Source organism: Carettochelys insculpta, chromosome 7 (genome assembly GCF_033958435.1).
Source record: "Carettochelys insculpta isolate YL-2023 chromosome 7, ASM3395843v1, whole genome shotgun sequence".
NCBI classification, from domain to species: Eukaryota; Metazoa; Chordata; order Testudines; family Carettochelyidae; genus Carettochelys; species Carettochelys insculpta.
In genome coordinates this window covers 27204741-27221606 of record NC_134143.1, presented here as the reverse complement: position 1 = coordinate 27221606, position 16866 = coordinate 27204741, and the positions used below count along the sequence as shown (strand labels likewise).

General features: G+C 46.5%; 1 protein-coding gene across 4 annotated transcripts in view; it reads left to right on the top strand.

Annotated features, from left to right (window-relative positions):
• Positions 1–16866, top strand: part of JMJD1C (jumonji domain containing 1C) — a 276168-nt gene that overhangs the window by 90031 nt on the left and 169271 nt on the right. For 3 of the 4 annotated variants that reach the window (XM_075000184.1, XM_075000186.1, XM_075000185.1), the window contains exon 2: positions 13459–13623. The exons of the other annotated variant lie outside the window; for it this stretch is intronic. In XM_075000184.1, the coding sequence (XP_074856285.1) occupies positions 13459–13623 (165 nt within the window). The remainder of the gene's footprint in view (positions 1–13458; positions 13624–16866) is intronic. 4 annotated transcript variants of the gene reach the window in all.

Genomic DNA, 16866 nt, shown 5'->3' with positions numbered 1-16866 from the left:
AAGGGGAAAAACAGCACAGAGAAGGTGCTAAGTACCCGTTAACAACTGAAAGACTCACCAACAATGTCCTCTTCAGGATTTAAGAAATGTGAGTCCTGCCGAGAGGCAATGCCAGCGTCCGATGGGCACAGTCTATGCATAAGGTGCCTGGGGGAGTCCCATGTCACGCAGAAATGCTCCTTCTGTGCAAAACTAACAGCCAGAGCAAGGAAGGACAGGGAGATGCGGCTTAAAATGCTGCTCTTCGATAAGGCCCTCCAGCCAGACGTGCCGGAGCGGCCGCAGCAGGAGGGACCCTCCGGGGCCCATAAAAGGAAAGCCGCCTCCCTCACCCCATCAGCGCAAAAACGGAGGAAAGCCTCCCCAGCCCGATCCCTGCCGGCAGCAACAGCGAGCGGGATGGGAGGAGCACGCAGCCCCCAGCCGCGGCAACAGCTGATCGGCGGCGGCACGGAGAGCCACGTGGAAGCGGCTCAGCCTCGGATAATCAAACAGCCGCCCCGCACCGCAGGCAGGGCGGCAGCTAAACAAGCGCCGGTACCGGCGGCACCGCAAGCAGCGGCACCGACCCCCGGGGAACCGGCGGTGCAGAGCGCGCAGGCACGCAGCCTGCAGGCACCGGAGGACACCGCCCGTGCGGCACCGCCCATGAGCATGCCGAGCATGGCGCGGACGGGGCAGAGATCCCCTACACGCCAGGGGGCGGAGTTACCTCCTCAAGGGAGGTGGAAGGCTGCACACAAAACAAGGCACTGTAGCCCCTCTCCAGACAGGGCTGCGGAGTTGCTTTCTTTCAGCCCTCCGCTTATGCTGCAGACTCCAACCAGAAGGCAGGGGTCCCCCCTAGCCTACCCGGAGCCCCCGTCTCCATTTTTACAACCAGCCTCGCCCTGGCTGGGATCACCTTCACCCTTCCTGGGGTTTGAGCCGCTGGAATACTATCCAAAATCGCTCTCTCCAGTGTCCCAGATCTCTCGACGATCTCGCTCCCCCAGATGCAGAGGGTATGCACCAAGGGAGTGGTCTAGGTCACCTTCCCAAGAACAGTGCCTATACTGCCATGGTCGCCCCTATCACGCGGGGCATAGACACCACCGGCAATCTACCAGGGAAAGATCCCCACAGACGATCTCGTATCCCCAAGGGCAATCGCGAACGGGGACAGAGACTCAAGTATCTCAGGGGGGACTGGTTATGGAACCCCGAGATTTTCCCTCGCAAGCCTCTAGCGAGAGGGTGTACCATCACCAACAGGAACCGGAAGGGTCCAGAGAGGCGTACCCCAGTGGTTCCTCGCTCTCCTCCCCGGACGAGGCTACGGCCCCGGGGGACGTCCATCCTCCGGACAATCTCAAACAGTTTCAAGAGCTGTTTAAGAGGGTGGCCTTCACGCAAGGCATCCAGACAGCAGAGGTGCAAGAGAAACACCACAAGCTCCTCAAAAATCTGAGACCTCCGGCCTCCTCCAAAATAGCAATACCGCTTGATGAAGCAATCTTGGAGTCTGCCACTAGGATATGGCAGACCCCTGCAACTATTCTGCCTGTCCACAAGAGAGCGGATAAGAAATACTTAGTGCCGGCAAAGGGCGTGGAGTTACTGTTCAGCCACCCACAACCAAATTCCTTGGTGGTGGAGTCGTCGCAACAAAGATCAAAGACATCTCAATTCAGGACAGGGGGAACAGACAAAGATGCCAAGAAGCTAGAGCTGTTCGGCAGAAAGGTCTACTCCTCCTCCACTTTAACGTTGCGAATGGCAAATTACGCAGCGCATTTAGCGAACCATAATTTCGACAACTACACTAGGTTAACCTCCCTCATGGACTCGCTTCCAGAGGACAAGAAACCGGTGCTCAAGGCCATCGTGCAAGAAGGCTACGCGGCCTCGAGGACGGGAGTTCAGATCGCCCTGGATGTTGCGGACACAGCAGCACGTTCCACAGCTACGGCAGTGGTGATGCGAAGGGAGTCCTGGCTCCAGACTTCGGGTATACCGAGGGATCTGCAGGCAAAGATAGTCGATCTTCCCTTCGACTCGCAGAAGCTGTTTGCTGAATCAACTGACTCGGTCCTTCATTCCAGTAAAGATTCAAGAGCCACACTTAGGACCCTGGGGATTTACACCCCTCCATACAGAAAGAAAAAGTACTACCCTCAACAAAGACGGTACCAGTACCAGCAACAGCGTCCCCCGTACCACAGGGGTTACGAGCAAGGGCGACATCAACAGCACCAGCAGTACAGAACTCCCAGGCGACGTTCCCAACAGAGCCGTGCGTCCTCGGGGCAGGGCCAAAGGCCACAAGTTTGACACACAGATCCAGGGCTGCGCCATCACTACCATCGCACAAGGTCATCCGAAGCGGCTATTCCACCATCGCCTCCGACCATTCTACGACCAGTGGCAAAGGATCACCACAGACAAATGGGTGCTGGAGACCATAGCCACGGGGTACGCCATCCCCTTCCAGTCACTCCCACCGCCACGACCTCCACCCAGGCCCCACCTCCAGGAGGCCTCCCATGTAGCGAGGCTCAAGCAGGAGGTAGACCATCTCATGCTCATAGGGGCAGTGGAAAGAGTGCTGGAGCAACTGCAAGGGAAAGGGTTCTACTCGAGGTACTTCCTCACGGAGAAAAAGACAGGAGGCTGGAGGCCCGTCTTAGATCTTCAAGGCCTCAACTGGTACCTGCGCAAGCAATGCTTTGGGATGATCACAATCGCCTCCATCCTTACAGCACTGGACGATGGAGATTGGTTCGCAGCCCTCGATTTACAAGACGCGTATTTTCACATAACTATCCATCCGGCTCACCGGCAATTCCTCCGGTTCATGGTAGGCAAAGAACATTTTCAATACAAGGTCCTACCGTTTGGCCTCTCCTCGGCCCCCAGAGTCTTCACCAAGACCTTGGCAGTGGTGTCAGCCTACCTGCACAGACAGGGGATATTTATATTCCCGTATCTGGACGACTGCCTACTCAAAGGGGCCTCGAAGGAGGAGGTACTACGCATGATACGCGTCACAGCAGGCACGTTCTCTTCGCTCGGCCTGGTTATCAATCTGGCAAAATCAAAGATAGACCCCGCACAGGACATAGAGTTCATAGGGGCACGCATAAATTCTATTACAGCGAGAGTATATCTACCAGAGACTCGCTTTCGGGCCATCGGCTCCCTCGTGCAGGTCATCACCTTCAGCCCTACGGTGCCGGTCCTGACGTGCTTACAGCTGCTGGGCCACATGGCAGCGGCGACGTTTGTAGTACAGAACGCCAGGTTACACATGCGCAGCATGCAGCACTGGCTGGCGAGCGTATACAAACCGGCAGCACACACCATTCACAGGGTGGTGTCGCCCACAACAGAGGTGCGCAAATCCCTGCAATGGTGGGTAGACCCCAAGAACTTGCTAACAGGGGTACCCTTCCACCAACCACAAATATCGGTTTTTCTTACTACAGATGCCTCCCTCATAGGGTGGGGAGCACACATGGGCAAAGAGGTGACTGAAGGGCTGTGGTCCTCCACGGAGCAGTCACTGCACATAAATATACTGGAGCTCAGAGCAGTGTTCAACGCCTGCAGACACTTTCGAGACCATATACAAGGCAAAGTCGTCGGGATCAGTACAGACAATACCTCCACCATGTTTTATATAAACCGGCAAGGAGGAGCTCGGTCCCGTGCCTTATGTGCGGAAGCAGTCCGGTTATGGAACTGGTGCATCGCCAACAATATAATCTTGAAAGCCTCGTACTTACCAGGTGCTCACAATGTGAAGGCAGACCAGCTGAGCAGGCGTTTCGCACTCACGCACGAGTGGCAGATCCGTCCCGATCTGCTACGACCGATTTTCCATGCATGGGGTTTTCCCCAGATAGATCTGTTTGCCACTCAACACAACAAGAAGTGCCCACGATTCTGCTCCAGGGCAGTACTGGGATGGGGGTCCCTGGGGGACGCGTTCGCGATCTCGTGGAGGGGCCCCCTGCTTTATGCTTTTCCTCCCACAGTGCTGATCCACAAAGTCTTGCAGAAAGCCAGGAGGGAAGGAGCCCGAATAATCCTGATAGTCCCAACGTGGGATCGACAGCAATGGTTCCCCCTACTCCTGCGCATGTCGGACCGTCCACCGATGCCTCTTCCGGTGGCGCCGGATCTGCTCACGCAAGCCCAGGGGTCCATAGTGCATCCGCACCCCCCAAGGCCGGCGACTACAAGCGTGGTTAATCCATGGCTCAGCGCCCTAGAGAGCACATGCACAGAGGAAGTGCAGCAAGTCCTAGAAAGTAGCAGGAGGACTTCCACCAGGAAGACCTACAAGCAGAAATGGACTCGCTTCACGGCTTGGTGTTCTACCAAACAGCTGGCCCCCCTTTCGGTGCCTATACCTGTAATATTAGAGTATTTACTGGACCTCAAGAGAGGAGGACTCTCACTATCCTCGTTAAAGGTCCACCTTGCCGCCATTTCGGCGTTCAGACACGAGGAGGAAGGGCACACGGTGTTTGCCCATCCCATGGTTACCAGGTTCCTCAAAGGGTTGGTAAACCTATACTCCCCTCGGAAACCACTTCCACCTTCGTGGAACTTGGACCTGGTGCTTAACGCGCTAACGGGACCACGGTTCGAGCCCTTGGCCACGGTTTCCCTCCGCCTCCTTACGATAAAGACGACCTTTCTTCTCGCAATTACGTCAGCTCGCAGGGTGAGCGAGCTTGCGGCAGTTATGGCAACGCCACCCTGCACTGTTTTTTCCAAGGAGGCGGTAACCATACGGCTGCATCCAGCCTTTGTTCCCAAGGTTTCTTCTGAGTTTCACATTAACGAACCTATTGTTTTACCCTCGTTTTATCCAAAGCTTCACAACTCTAACAAAGAGGCGCGCCTACACCTCCTGGACGTGAGGAGGGCGCTAGCCTTCTATGTAGACAGGACCAAGTCCTTCCGGAAAACGGATAGACTCCTAGTCTCTCTCGCTCCCAAATCAAAAGGAGAAGGTCTCTCTTCGCAGAGAAACTCGAAGCACATCGTATCCTGCATAAAAATGTGCTACGAACTCAAAAAGACTCCTTTATTGGCCACTCCCAGGGCTCATTCCACTAGGGCGGTGGCAGCATCAACAGCCTTTTTCAAGGGCGTTGCGCTAAAAGACATTTGCAGAGCGGCGACCTGGTCATCCTATGACACCTTCGCCAAACATTATGCCCTTCACAGGGTATTCCAAGAGGATACCCGTCTCTCGACAGCGGTCCTTTCGGGGACAAGCTGCACATAATCTGATTACCCACCTCCTATGTTGGGTTACTGCTGGGTAGTCACCTATCGTGGAGCACCCACGGGGACACTCGAAGAAGAAAGACAGGTTACTCACCATAGTAACGGTGGTTCTTCGAGATGTGTCCCCGTGGGTGCTCCACTACCCGCCCATCCTCCCCGCTTCAGATCTCTGTTAGTGTTTTGCAGGAGCATCCGAGGCAGTTGGTCAAGGAATTGGCGGGGACTGGATCGCCCACGTGGCCGGGAGCGTTCAAGGGAGCGGCGCGTGCCGGCGCATGTGCGGTCCGGCAGAAACTGCTTGGAAGATCCGATCTGCGGCTCCGGGCGAGCCCGACACCTATTGTGGAGCACCCACGGGGATACATCTCGAAGAACCACCGTTGCTACGGTGAGTAACCTGTCTTTTCCTGTCTTGTCTTGAAACTATTTATGCTGTCTTTGGCTGCTTGCTGCATTGCAGCTACTCCCCACTGAAGTGGATAGTGATTTCCATGGACTGCCCAAATATATATCTATGCATACGTTAGTAAAGTTTCCTGTGTTAAGCTATTTTTTAGTTTTATATATTGTACTTTAATATTGCTTCTGAACAGCTTGAAGTATACTTGGAAAGACCTGGTAGATGAAAGTGCCATTCCTGTCAATGATAAACCACCTGTAATGCAACAAGAAGACCAAAGTACAAGAAGCAGGAGATTATCTTGTAATGAAACTTTTTATTTTTTATTAGTGACATGATGCTCCATGTCATGACAGCCAGCCTCAATTAATGTTTGGGTCATAACGCCACTGTTTCAAAATATACCTGTTTGGAAAATCTTGAGCCAAGTAGTGTGTATTTCGTAAAGTTAGACAGTGTTAAATAGTTAAAGTACTTCACTGGACGTACCTTATTAAAAAAACAAACAAACACCTGAATTTAATCACATCACTGAAGGTCTTTTTTTTTTTTTGCTACAAATAGCACTTCATTTTATGTTCCCCCACTTTAAGCCATACATATGATCAATAGCAGGAGACACTGGCTTCTAGTATTTCTCAACATCAATTTTCCATGTCCCCATTTAACTTGAATTGCAGAAACATTGTCTGCATTTAAATTGTTCTTGTTTACTGGTTTGGAAAGAATTTTATATGTCCTTAACTCTGCCACCTTGTTGTGTTTCACTTCATCAGTTGTGTATATTATGTGAATCAGCTATTAATGGCGTCTGAATCTATTATCTTACTTTGACTGCAGTGAATACACTAGATGTGCAAATATGGCCCAGTACTTAGTTGAGATCAATAAGTTAATATTGGTATGGAGAGGGAGGAAGTAATGTGGAATTATATTTTAATTTACGTTTGTGCCATTTTGATATTTAAGGACCTTTAGTATTGAATTATTATATAATACTTGTTCTGATTGAGTTGATGATGAAATTTAGCTTTAAAGGCAAAGGAAGAGTGATATATTTTATCTAGGATGTTTCTGTGCACAAAACTGAATTTTCATAAAACTATTTAAATGCTTTATTGGTAAAAGAGTTACAGTAGAACTTCACTTACAAATACTGGAGTTACAAACTTTTTGGTCAGCCATATAGCACGTTTGGAAGTGGCCGTACCCAATCAGGTATCATAGATGACCCCCTCCCGACTCTGAAAAAAGTAAGCAAATACTGCACAGTGCAATATGGTGTTAAACATAAACTACTAATAATAAAAAAAGCAAAGTTTAAACATTTTTGGCATGGTAAGGAAATGTTCTGTGCTTGTTTCATTTAAATTATGATTGTTAAAAGCATTTTTCCCCTTCATAGCAATGTGTCAAAGGTATTATTGAGTTAATGTTCAGTTGTAAACTTTTAAAAGAAAAATCATAACTTCTTTGTCTAAACAACCTCCATTCAGGACATGCTGAAAGCTCTGAGGTGATACTGTGTAATTTATTTAAAGTAAAGCTATAGATAACCTCTTAATTTAGTTCTTACTACAAGTGGTTAAGTATCAGTTTCTGTAACGGCTCTCAATTCCATCATCATCTGTTAAGAGTAGAGCCTCTGCTCGGAAAACTGACAAGTGCCTGAATCCTGGTTAAATTTGTAGATATAAAAGTTGTTCAGGCATATTTTTTTTTAAACTACATAATTCTCAAGTACTTAAGACATTCTGTAATATAATGAATAAAACTTGGAAGTGTTTTTCTTTGAGGTTTAAACTCAATTTTCAGCTCATACATTTGGGTTTGAGGAACAATACTAGCTGTACATAATAGTTTTGTAAATAACATATTCCATATTTTAACAGTATCATTTGTTATAAATGAAGATAATTTGATGTGCTCAGTTGTGACCTCACTTTGAAATCAAAGTCCAAATTCCAATTGATTTGAATGAAATAAGATTATGCTCTGTTGTGGTTGTAAAGGAAATTTTATGTTTTATAGAATTGTTTGAACTATGAATGTGAGTTACCCAAAAGGCTGATGGTTGCTTAATTACAGTGTGTGGGGGATAAATGTTATACAATTACAACAATGTTAGTGCTGCTTTCTGGATTGTCTAGAGGTGGTGTTTTCATAAATATGGATGTCTATCTTCAGGTTATTATCAGTCTAGCTGTCTGCAAGAGGTAATTGGACAGAGTTGTAATTGTATATAGTACTTTAATGTGGAAGAGCTGTAAACAACACCCTTCTGACGCTTTATGGTTTCAAAAAAAGAGGAATATGTTTGAGGTTTGCTTTTTTTAGCATTAGAAGTAAGGGAAGTTGGAGGATGACATTTCTACCTTGCAACAACTTTCAGTTTTCGAAATTTGTTTTTGTTCTTCATTTGAATGAAAATAAGTCTTAGAAAGTTTGCACAAAATGGAATTGTGTTGACGCATCAGTTTTCAGAAAGAATCAGTCAGTTTTTCAGTTTAGGTCTCCCTTTCTCTGATAAGAAGCAACTAGGGTGCCCTGGATCATGGAACACTTGCTCATATATTTTTAAAAAAAGAAGGAATATTTGTGATCATCTAATATGGCTTCCTGAATGTTGCGGACCACAGAACCTTACTCACCCGTTCCTGTAATTGATCCCTACCTCTGGCTGAAGTATACAAGTCCTCAAATCATGATTTAAAGACTTCACATTACAGAGGATCAGCTATTTATATTAATTAAAACCTTTAAGTTACTCCCATGCTGTAGAGGAATGCATCCTTCCCCCACGTCGGGATCTCTGCTAATCTGACATAGGGGACAGTTCCTTTCTAATATTCAATATGATGATCAGTATGACCCATAGCATGTGGGCATGGCCCACAAGCCAGGCATCTGGGAAAAAGTTGTCAGTTGAGACTTAAGAGCCCTTCCCCTTTTACTACTGTTGGATGCATTTGCCTGGTAGCAATTGAAGACAGCTACTTACAGTGACTTGTAGTCATTATTATACTGTCCCCATCCAAAATAATATACCAAGACATTAACAAGGCTTTTGACACTGTCACATACGACATTCTCATAGTCACAGAGAGGTAGCTTTGTTAGCCTGTTTCTTTACAAAACATAAAAGCAGTCTTGTAGCACTTTAAAGGCTAACAAAATGATTTATTAGGTGATGAGCTTTCATGGGACAGACTTGTTTAGATCTGGAAATCCTGTTGAAAGTAAACTGGCACAACAAGAATTCAACAGAAAGATAGGGAAAAAATGGAAATGAAAAGTGACAAATCAGCTACATAGGACAGAAGGGAAGGGACAAGGATGGGGAAGTGAGGGAAGAAAATTACTGTATGTGTCTGTTAAGTAAGGTGAGTTGCCTGAGGTCACTACAAATGCCAAAGATGGGAAACTGTCTTTGTAACGCATAAGGTAATAACTATCTTTATTGAGACCAAGCTGTAAAGTGTTGAACGTGAGAATAAATTCCAGTTCAGACATCTCCCCTTGTAATTGGGTGTTCAAGTCTCTTTGTTTTAGGATACAGGTTTTCAGGTCTAGGATGCTATAGCCTACTCCAGTCAAAAGTTCCTTTACAGGTTTGTGTATTCCAATTTCCTAATGTCTGATTTGTATCCATTCGTAACTCATTCATTCATTCAAAAACTCCCATGGATCCAGGAAGACACAATTTTTCTAAGTGCACGATGTCCTGGATCACTGAACACTTGCTGTTAGATTTTAAAGTCAGAAGGGATATTTGTGATCATCTAATGTGACCTACACATTGCAGACCACAGAACCTTACTAACACTTTTGTGTAGGTGATGCCTGCCTCTGGCTAAGTTCCAGGAGTCCTCAAATCATGGTTTGAGTTTCATGACATGGACACTGTATCCAAGGTACGGAAACTGAAAAACTCATTATGTTCAACATACTACAAAGATTATAATGAGAGACTGTGCCACACACGCTCCAAGAAAATGAGGAACCACCTTTATCAGCATCCTGTGTAACAAAAAAGAGAGGATCAAGAATGACCTTGAAATGCTCATCAATAAACTAACTTCCACACAAGATGCCACTCTGCGGGGCTTGAATAATATGAGAGAAAAAAATCTGTAATACGCACTTCTGCTTGCTACAAAAAAGAGGGGACAATAAACTATCTAAACTACTTCGTAACACCCGGTACTACAACCATGACAACCTCAGCTCACTGGATAATATTGTTAACCTTTCCAGCTACAGACTTAGCCTGGCAGAAGAGTCTGTCTTGTCCCGGGAACAGACTATCTGCCCCACCTCCCCCCACAAACTTGATACAACTTTGTGGTGACTTCAAACTTTCTTTTGCTGTCCATAAGGGAATGCTTCCAAAACACCAATGAACATTAAGTTGACCCACTAGATCCCCTGCTACCAGGACCAAAAGAAGAATCCTATGTGGACTCCCCCGATTGTCATAGTGAAAGTCTGGATTTCTGTATTCAATGCTTCTGGAACTGTATGCAGGCCGACGTGTGCAAACACCAAGTGACAAATAATTTCAGCTGAGTTGAATGCAGTTCTGTCCAAAATCTCAAAAATAACTGACATTATAATCAATCACCTGACAAAGGGGTGTTGTGGTCATTGTGAGTAAGTCATGCTATGAACACGTGGCATCTAGACAGTTCTCCAACACCACATTTCATAGACCTCTTTCCTCTGGTGCCACTGAAGAATACAGAAAGAAACTACACCTTCTTCTTCTTCTTCAGGAATTCCCTGCCTCTACTCTGGACCAAATTCACACAGACAAGCCTTCAGAGCCCCAGGCAGGATTATTTTATTTGCTTCCCGAAATCCATGAACCTGGAAACCCCAGATGCCCTATCATTTCAATTATTGGCACCCTTATTTAAAGGACTGTCCAGCTATGTAGACACCTTCCTCAAATCCTGTGCTACCAGCACTCCTAGCTATCTCTGAGATAGCTCCTGAGTTCCTGAGGAAATTACAGATAATTGGAAACCTTCCTGAAAATACCTGCTTTGCCACCATGCCTTGCCTCTCTCTGCCAATATTTCACATGAACGTGAGCTACAAGTGATTGGGAACACTATCCCAGATGTTACCATGGCAAATCTGATGGCTGAGTTATATAACTTTGTCCTCAACCACAACTGTTTCCTATTTGGGGACAATTTATACCTCCAGATCAGTTTCAGTGGTGTATGCAGTGGCCTGGCCCCACAATATGCTAACACTTTTATGGCTGACTTAAAGCATCGTTTCCTCAGCTTCTGTCCCCTATTATCCCTGCTTTACTTATGCTGCGTTGGTGATATCTTTATCTTTTTGATCCATGACAAAGAGACTCTTGAAGAATTCCACAGAGATTTTAACAACCTGTGTTCCACCATCAATCTTAGCCTTGACCATTCCACATGAGAGATCCACTTCTTGGGCACCACAGTACAAATCACCAATGGCCAAATGAATACCACTCTACCAGAAACCCACTGACGACTATACTTAGCTACATGCCTCCAGCTTGCATCCAGGACACGTTACGGTATCCATTTTTTATAGTCAAGACCTTAGATAAAACTGCATCTTTTTAGCTGCTCTGATCCTAATGATAGAGACCCAAACCTTCAAGATCTCTACCAGGCATTCATGAAACTTAATTACCCATTAGGAGAAGTTTAAAACAAATAGATTGATAGGGCCAGGTGAATATCCAGAAACCAGCTACTTCTAGATAGGCCCAAAAAGGTTAATAGCAGAGCACCACTTCTTATCATCTATAGCCTCCAACTTAAACCCCTCCCATTCATTATCAGCAATCTGCAACCTATACTGGAACATCATGCTACGCTCTGAGGCCCTGAGTGAGAGACCTGTCCTTTTCTACAGACAACCACTTAACCTCAGGAAAATTTTTCACTGGCAACTACAGAAATATTAATCCTGGAACTTTTCTCTACCACAAACCCTGTTGCCAACTCAGTCCAGGTATTTGCTCTGGAGACACCATGTCAGTGACACAATCAGGGGCTCATATTCCTCGACCTCCCCTAATGTTCTGTATGCCATCATGTGCTAGCAATGCCCATCTGCTATGAATATTCGACAAACTGGACAATCACGTTGCCAAAGAATGAATGGACACAAATCAAACGTTTAAGAATCTGAATTCACATAAACCTGTTGGTGAGCATTTCAGTGGAGCAGGCCATAGCATCCAAGACCTGAAAACCTGCATCCTAAAACAGAGGCTTGAACACCAGAGTACAAAGGGAGATGTCTGAATTGGAGTTTACTCTCAAGTTAGACACTTTATGCCTTGGCGTCAATAAAGATAGCAATTACCTTATGTATTACAAGAACAGTTTCCGCATCTTTGATAGGTGTAGTGACCTCGGGCAACTTACTTAACAGACACTTGCAGTAAGTAATTTTCTTCCCTCTCTTCCCCTCCTGCTTTAATCCCCTCCTTCTGTCCTACATAGCTGATCTATCAATTATCACTTTTTCTATTTTTCTGTTAAATTCTTGTCGTGTCAGTTTACTTTTAACATAATTTCCAGATCTGAAGAAGTGAGTCTGTCCCACGAAAGCTCAACACCTACTAAATAGTTTTGTTAGTCTTAGGAGTGTATATATTGAATTATTGGAGGGGGGAGATGTCAAATGGGGTTCCATAGGAATCTTTTCTGGGTTCAGTGTTTTAACATCTTTAGAAACCGCCTAGATATAGGAATAGAAAAATGTGTTGATTAAATTTGCAGATGACACAAATCTGAGGGAGGGGGTTTACTCATGCACAGGAGAACAGAGCTAAACTTCAGAAGAATCTGGGTAAATTGGAGAACTAGGGTTTACACAACACAATTGAATTTAATGAAGGCACATGTAAGGTAAGGTACTATACTTACGGAAGAAAAATCCAAATGCAGAAGTGGGGATAGCTGGCTTGGCAACAGCACTATTTAAAAAAAAAAAAGATCTGGGAATCGTGGTGAATTACTACATCAATATGAGTCAGCAATGCAATGCTGTTGATAGAATAACAAATGCAGTTTTAGGCTGCATTAAGTATGGGAGAAGGAGATGGTCAGTAAAGGAGGGCAAGTGCAGAGACAATATCAGACAAAGGGATCTGGGTCTCCTTGAGTGCCAGGACATGCTGGGAGCAAGGTATGAAAAGGTCATAGGTGAGAAGAAGCAGGAGTAGGCATTTCAGAGAACAGAGAAATTAAATGGGTAAGGAGGATGGGTGAGGGGCAAAGGTGTTTGAGAGAATGGGAAGTGAGGGTATTTACTAACAGACTAAAGGAGATGGCAGAGGGTGTCTGGCATCTGGATTTGTGGTATTGGGTAATAGGCAGATGGCCAGTGGTGAATACGTAAAGTAAGAAAACAATTGGCAAATGATATGACAGTACACTGACCAGAAGCTCCCTCTTAGGTAGTTGCTGCGCATGGCTTCTCTCTCCCTTCCTCTTAGCAAAGGAGATATGGCCGGGCTGAACCATTTGAAAGATCTACGTATGGTGGGATACTGCAGGACAGGGACTGTCTCTCTTGAACTGGCAGAAGCTCCACCTAAGAGAGAGGTATAGTAGTGTGGTGAGGTGATTTTCATTGAGTATAAGCAGGTATTTCAGATAATATACCGAAATTTTTGTAAATAATTTTATTATAATGTACAAAATGTGATCATTTTATATATTAAATAATAAATACTTTGTCTTATCTAATTTTCCCAGGTGTATGTGGAGTTTGATGACCTTGAATGGGAAAAACGAGAGTGGGTTAAGGTTTATGAAGATTTTGCTGCCTTCTTGGTGGAGTACCAGCTGGTCTGGGCAAAAAGAAAGGACCCTAGCCAGACTCAGGGATCAAAGATCAAACAAATTCAGTGGCCTGCATTGGTAAGATATTTGAATGGTGTCATTGTTTAATTTCATTTTAATTGTAATTACTGTTGTGTTGGAAGTTAGTTGCTTTCTTGTTTTTCAGTCTAGAGTCTACTGGTCAAGCAAACCCTGGTTAAAGGATAGGAGTGCTGTGTTATTAAACACTCGTTTAAACTTAACTGTTGAGGAGATGCAGATGATGATAAAATCAGTCTCCCATAATGATGTAATAACTCATAAAGTTTCTCATAGTTAAGGCAGTTTGTGTTAAGTAACCTAGTAGCACCATGTTGCACAGGTTTATAGGAGACGGCTTACAGTTTGCACCCTAGTGCTCATGTAACTCACAAGGCAGCGTGATTCTCATGGAGTTAGCACCATACCTAGGAGTAGGGTTAGGGTTCAGAGAGGTGGCAGGTGAGTATAGGGCCACTGAATCAGTCACAAAATAGTCAGATTCCTCCTCTCTGAAGTGAAATCTTGTTCTTCTGGGCATCTGGAATGACACCCAGATGCTGGAGGGTTAGAGATGGGTTTTTTGCGCTGTTTAATTAGGGAGCTGCTCTTGTAGACAGGTCCTGGGTAGTGCTAGATTTTTATAAGGATCTGATGAGATCATCTTAAAAAAAGGGACAGACATGGATCCCAATCTTTCACAGAGAAGCTGCTAGCATAGCCCAGATCTTCCCAAAGAGCCAAGAAGAAGTTGAAGCCAATTGAGAGAATCTCGCACTGAACATGGTTGTTCATAGAAACTGAAGTGTAAAAATTTCCCAAAACTTCTCAGACTGGAATGAGAAAGGAGATCTCCGACAAACATGTCAATAACAGGAGTGGATGGTTAGCCAGAATATGATCGTGATTTTAGTATTTCTATCTGGACCTTCAGTCTCATAGTGAAATGGTTGAGTGACCTGTGGTCTAAGAGAGCCCCCAAATCTCTCTTCTTCCGTGGAACCATAGTGAATATGTTCTACTAAGTCAGTGGTCGGCAACCTCCATCACAGGTGTTGAGAGTGGCGCACAAGCCGATTTTCATCGACATGCAGGGCAGGAGCTTAGACCTGCTCCTCTTCCCGCATGTAGCCAGGAGCTTGCTCAAAGCCATGCTGCCTGTGGATTAACAAAAGACCAGCTAATGCTACCAACCACCACCGAAGTGGCAAAACTCTGCATCTTAATGTATGTATTAATGAAGCTGTGTAAGTAAGACCATTTAAAAAATATCACCGGTACTCCAACTGTACATAGAGTTTAAAAGGTGAAATTTTGGCATTGTGCCTTGGAAAAGTTGATGATTCCTTTACTAAGTCATTGTTTTGATAAGGAAAGCTCTGTAATCCTGGTATTGATAAGGTAGTGTAGTGGGGTGAAGAGACCACCCCACTACCTGAAAGGGGTTGAACCCTTCTGGGAGCCTGAACTGGCTGCAGTTAGGAAATCTGTTTTTTCCATTGTTTTGTCTGTGTAAGCCAGTGGGCAAGCTCACCAGTCATGGAGAATAGAATAAACTGCCCCAACATCATTTGGACTTGATACTTTTTTCTGGGATGGCTTTATTATGAATTAAAGTTTCAAAAAGATGAAAATATTATCAACAGTGGCTGCAAGAGGCCTGTGTTGCTTTCCAGTGTCTGATAAGGGAGTGGGCGTATATTTTGCTTTAGGCTTCCTGCCTGATCTGCAGGGAGTGATCTCCCTTGTGGATTCCTATCTATCAGAGGCTGTGGCCATACTAGTGTGACTTCAAAATGGCTTATCCGTATCCGTTATTTTGAAATAAGTGGCATGGAAGCGACTACACACAAAATGTGGATCAACATTGTGATCCACAACATCGAAAAGACTCCCAGTCATTTTGAAATGGAGCAGCTACACAGCCACAGCTTCATTTTGAAATAACAGGGCAGGAATTGGCAAGGGCAGGGTCAAATGGCCGACAAGCCCTTCATGGAGCACGGGTGAGCCAACCCCTTAAAGGGCTCCTCCCAAACACATTCCCCCGTGCACATGCTGAGAACCCTGGCTGCTTGCAACATGCAACCTCCAGCACTCAGCAGAGCCTTGGTTAGCCATCACACCACTGCCTGCCATGGACCTGTAGCACGTCACTGACGGGGACGCCTTGGACATCGTGGCCACTCTGATTGGCCATCCTCACAGCCTGCCATATGAGGCTACATGCTGCTCAACATGTGGCCAACTTCCTACAGGCTTCCTCCACAGTGCATCCAGAGCACCCCCGTTCCAGCTCCACCGTCACTTCTGGCAGTATCCCACTAGCGAATGGTGGACAACATTGTCCTAGGAGAGTGGGACAATGACCAGTGGGTCCGCAACTTCCAGATGACCCAGGCCGCCTTCATGGAGCTGTGCCATTGGCTGGCACCAGAACTCTGTCAGCAAGACATCCACATACGGCCTGTGCTCCCCCTGGAGAATTGAGTGGCCACCACTTGGTGGAAGCTAGCCACCCCAGACAGCAACAGGTCAGTCGGCCACCAATTCAGGGTGGGGAAGGCCACCATCGGGGTTGTCCCCCTTGAAGTAAGGCACCCGTGGCCATGCACCCAGAGTGGGTCCCAAGGAGCAGGGCCCCCATATGCGACCACACGCGCGGGCACCTGTGCCCTGTACTCTACAGGTTGTGGCTGCCATCAACAGCATCCTCCTGCACCGCCTGATCCGCCTTGGGGAACGTGGATGCTGCCATGGCTGGCTTCCAACATCTGGGATTGCCCAACTGCATCGGTGCATTGGACAGCACACTCATCACCATCTGGGCCCCACCACCCAGCTGGGGACGGTACATCAACTGAAAGGGCTACCACTCTGTTGTTCTTCAGGCCCTCGTGGATGCCCGAGGATGTTTCACTGATATCTGCATGGGCTGGTGGGCAGGGCCCACGCTGCCCACATCCTGCGGAACTTGTGGCTTATCCACAGGATAGCAGAGGGCACCTACTCCTCCCCAGCTCCCCCGGGAGCTGCCAGTGGGAGACATGACCATACCCCCAGGCATTGTTGCCAATGCTGCCTACCCACTCCAGACCTGGCTAATGTGCCCCTACATGGGATACACCAGTGAGAGCCAGCACCTCTTCAGTGCCCGCCTCAACCATGCCAGGAACACCATGGAGCAGGCATTCGACTGTCTGAAGGTACGTTTCAGGTGCCCTGATGCGCCTGGAGGTAGGCCTCCCCAGCGTGCCCATGGTCATGGGCGCCTCCTGTGCACCGCCCAACCTTGTGGAGGGG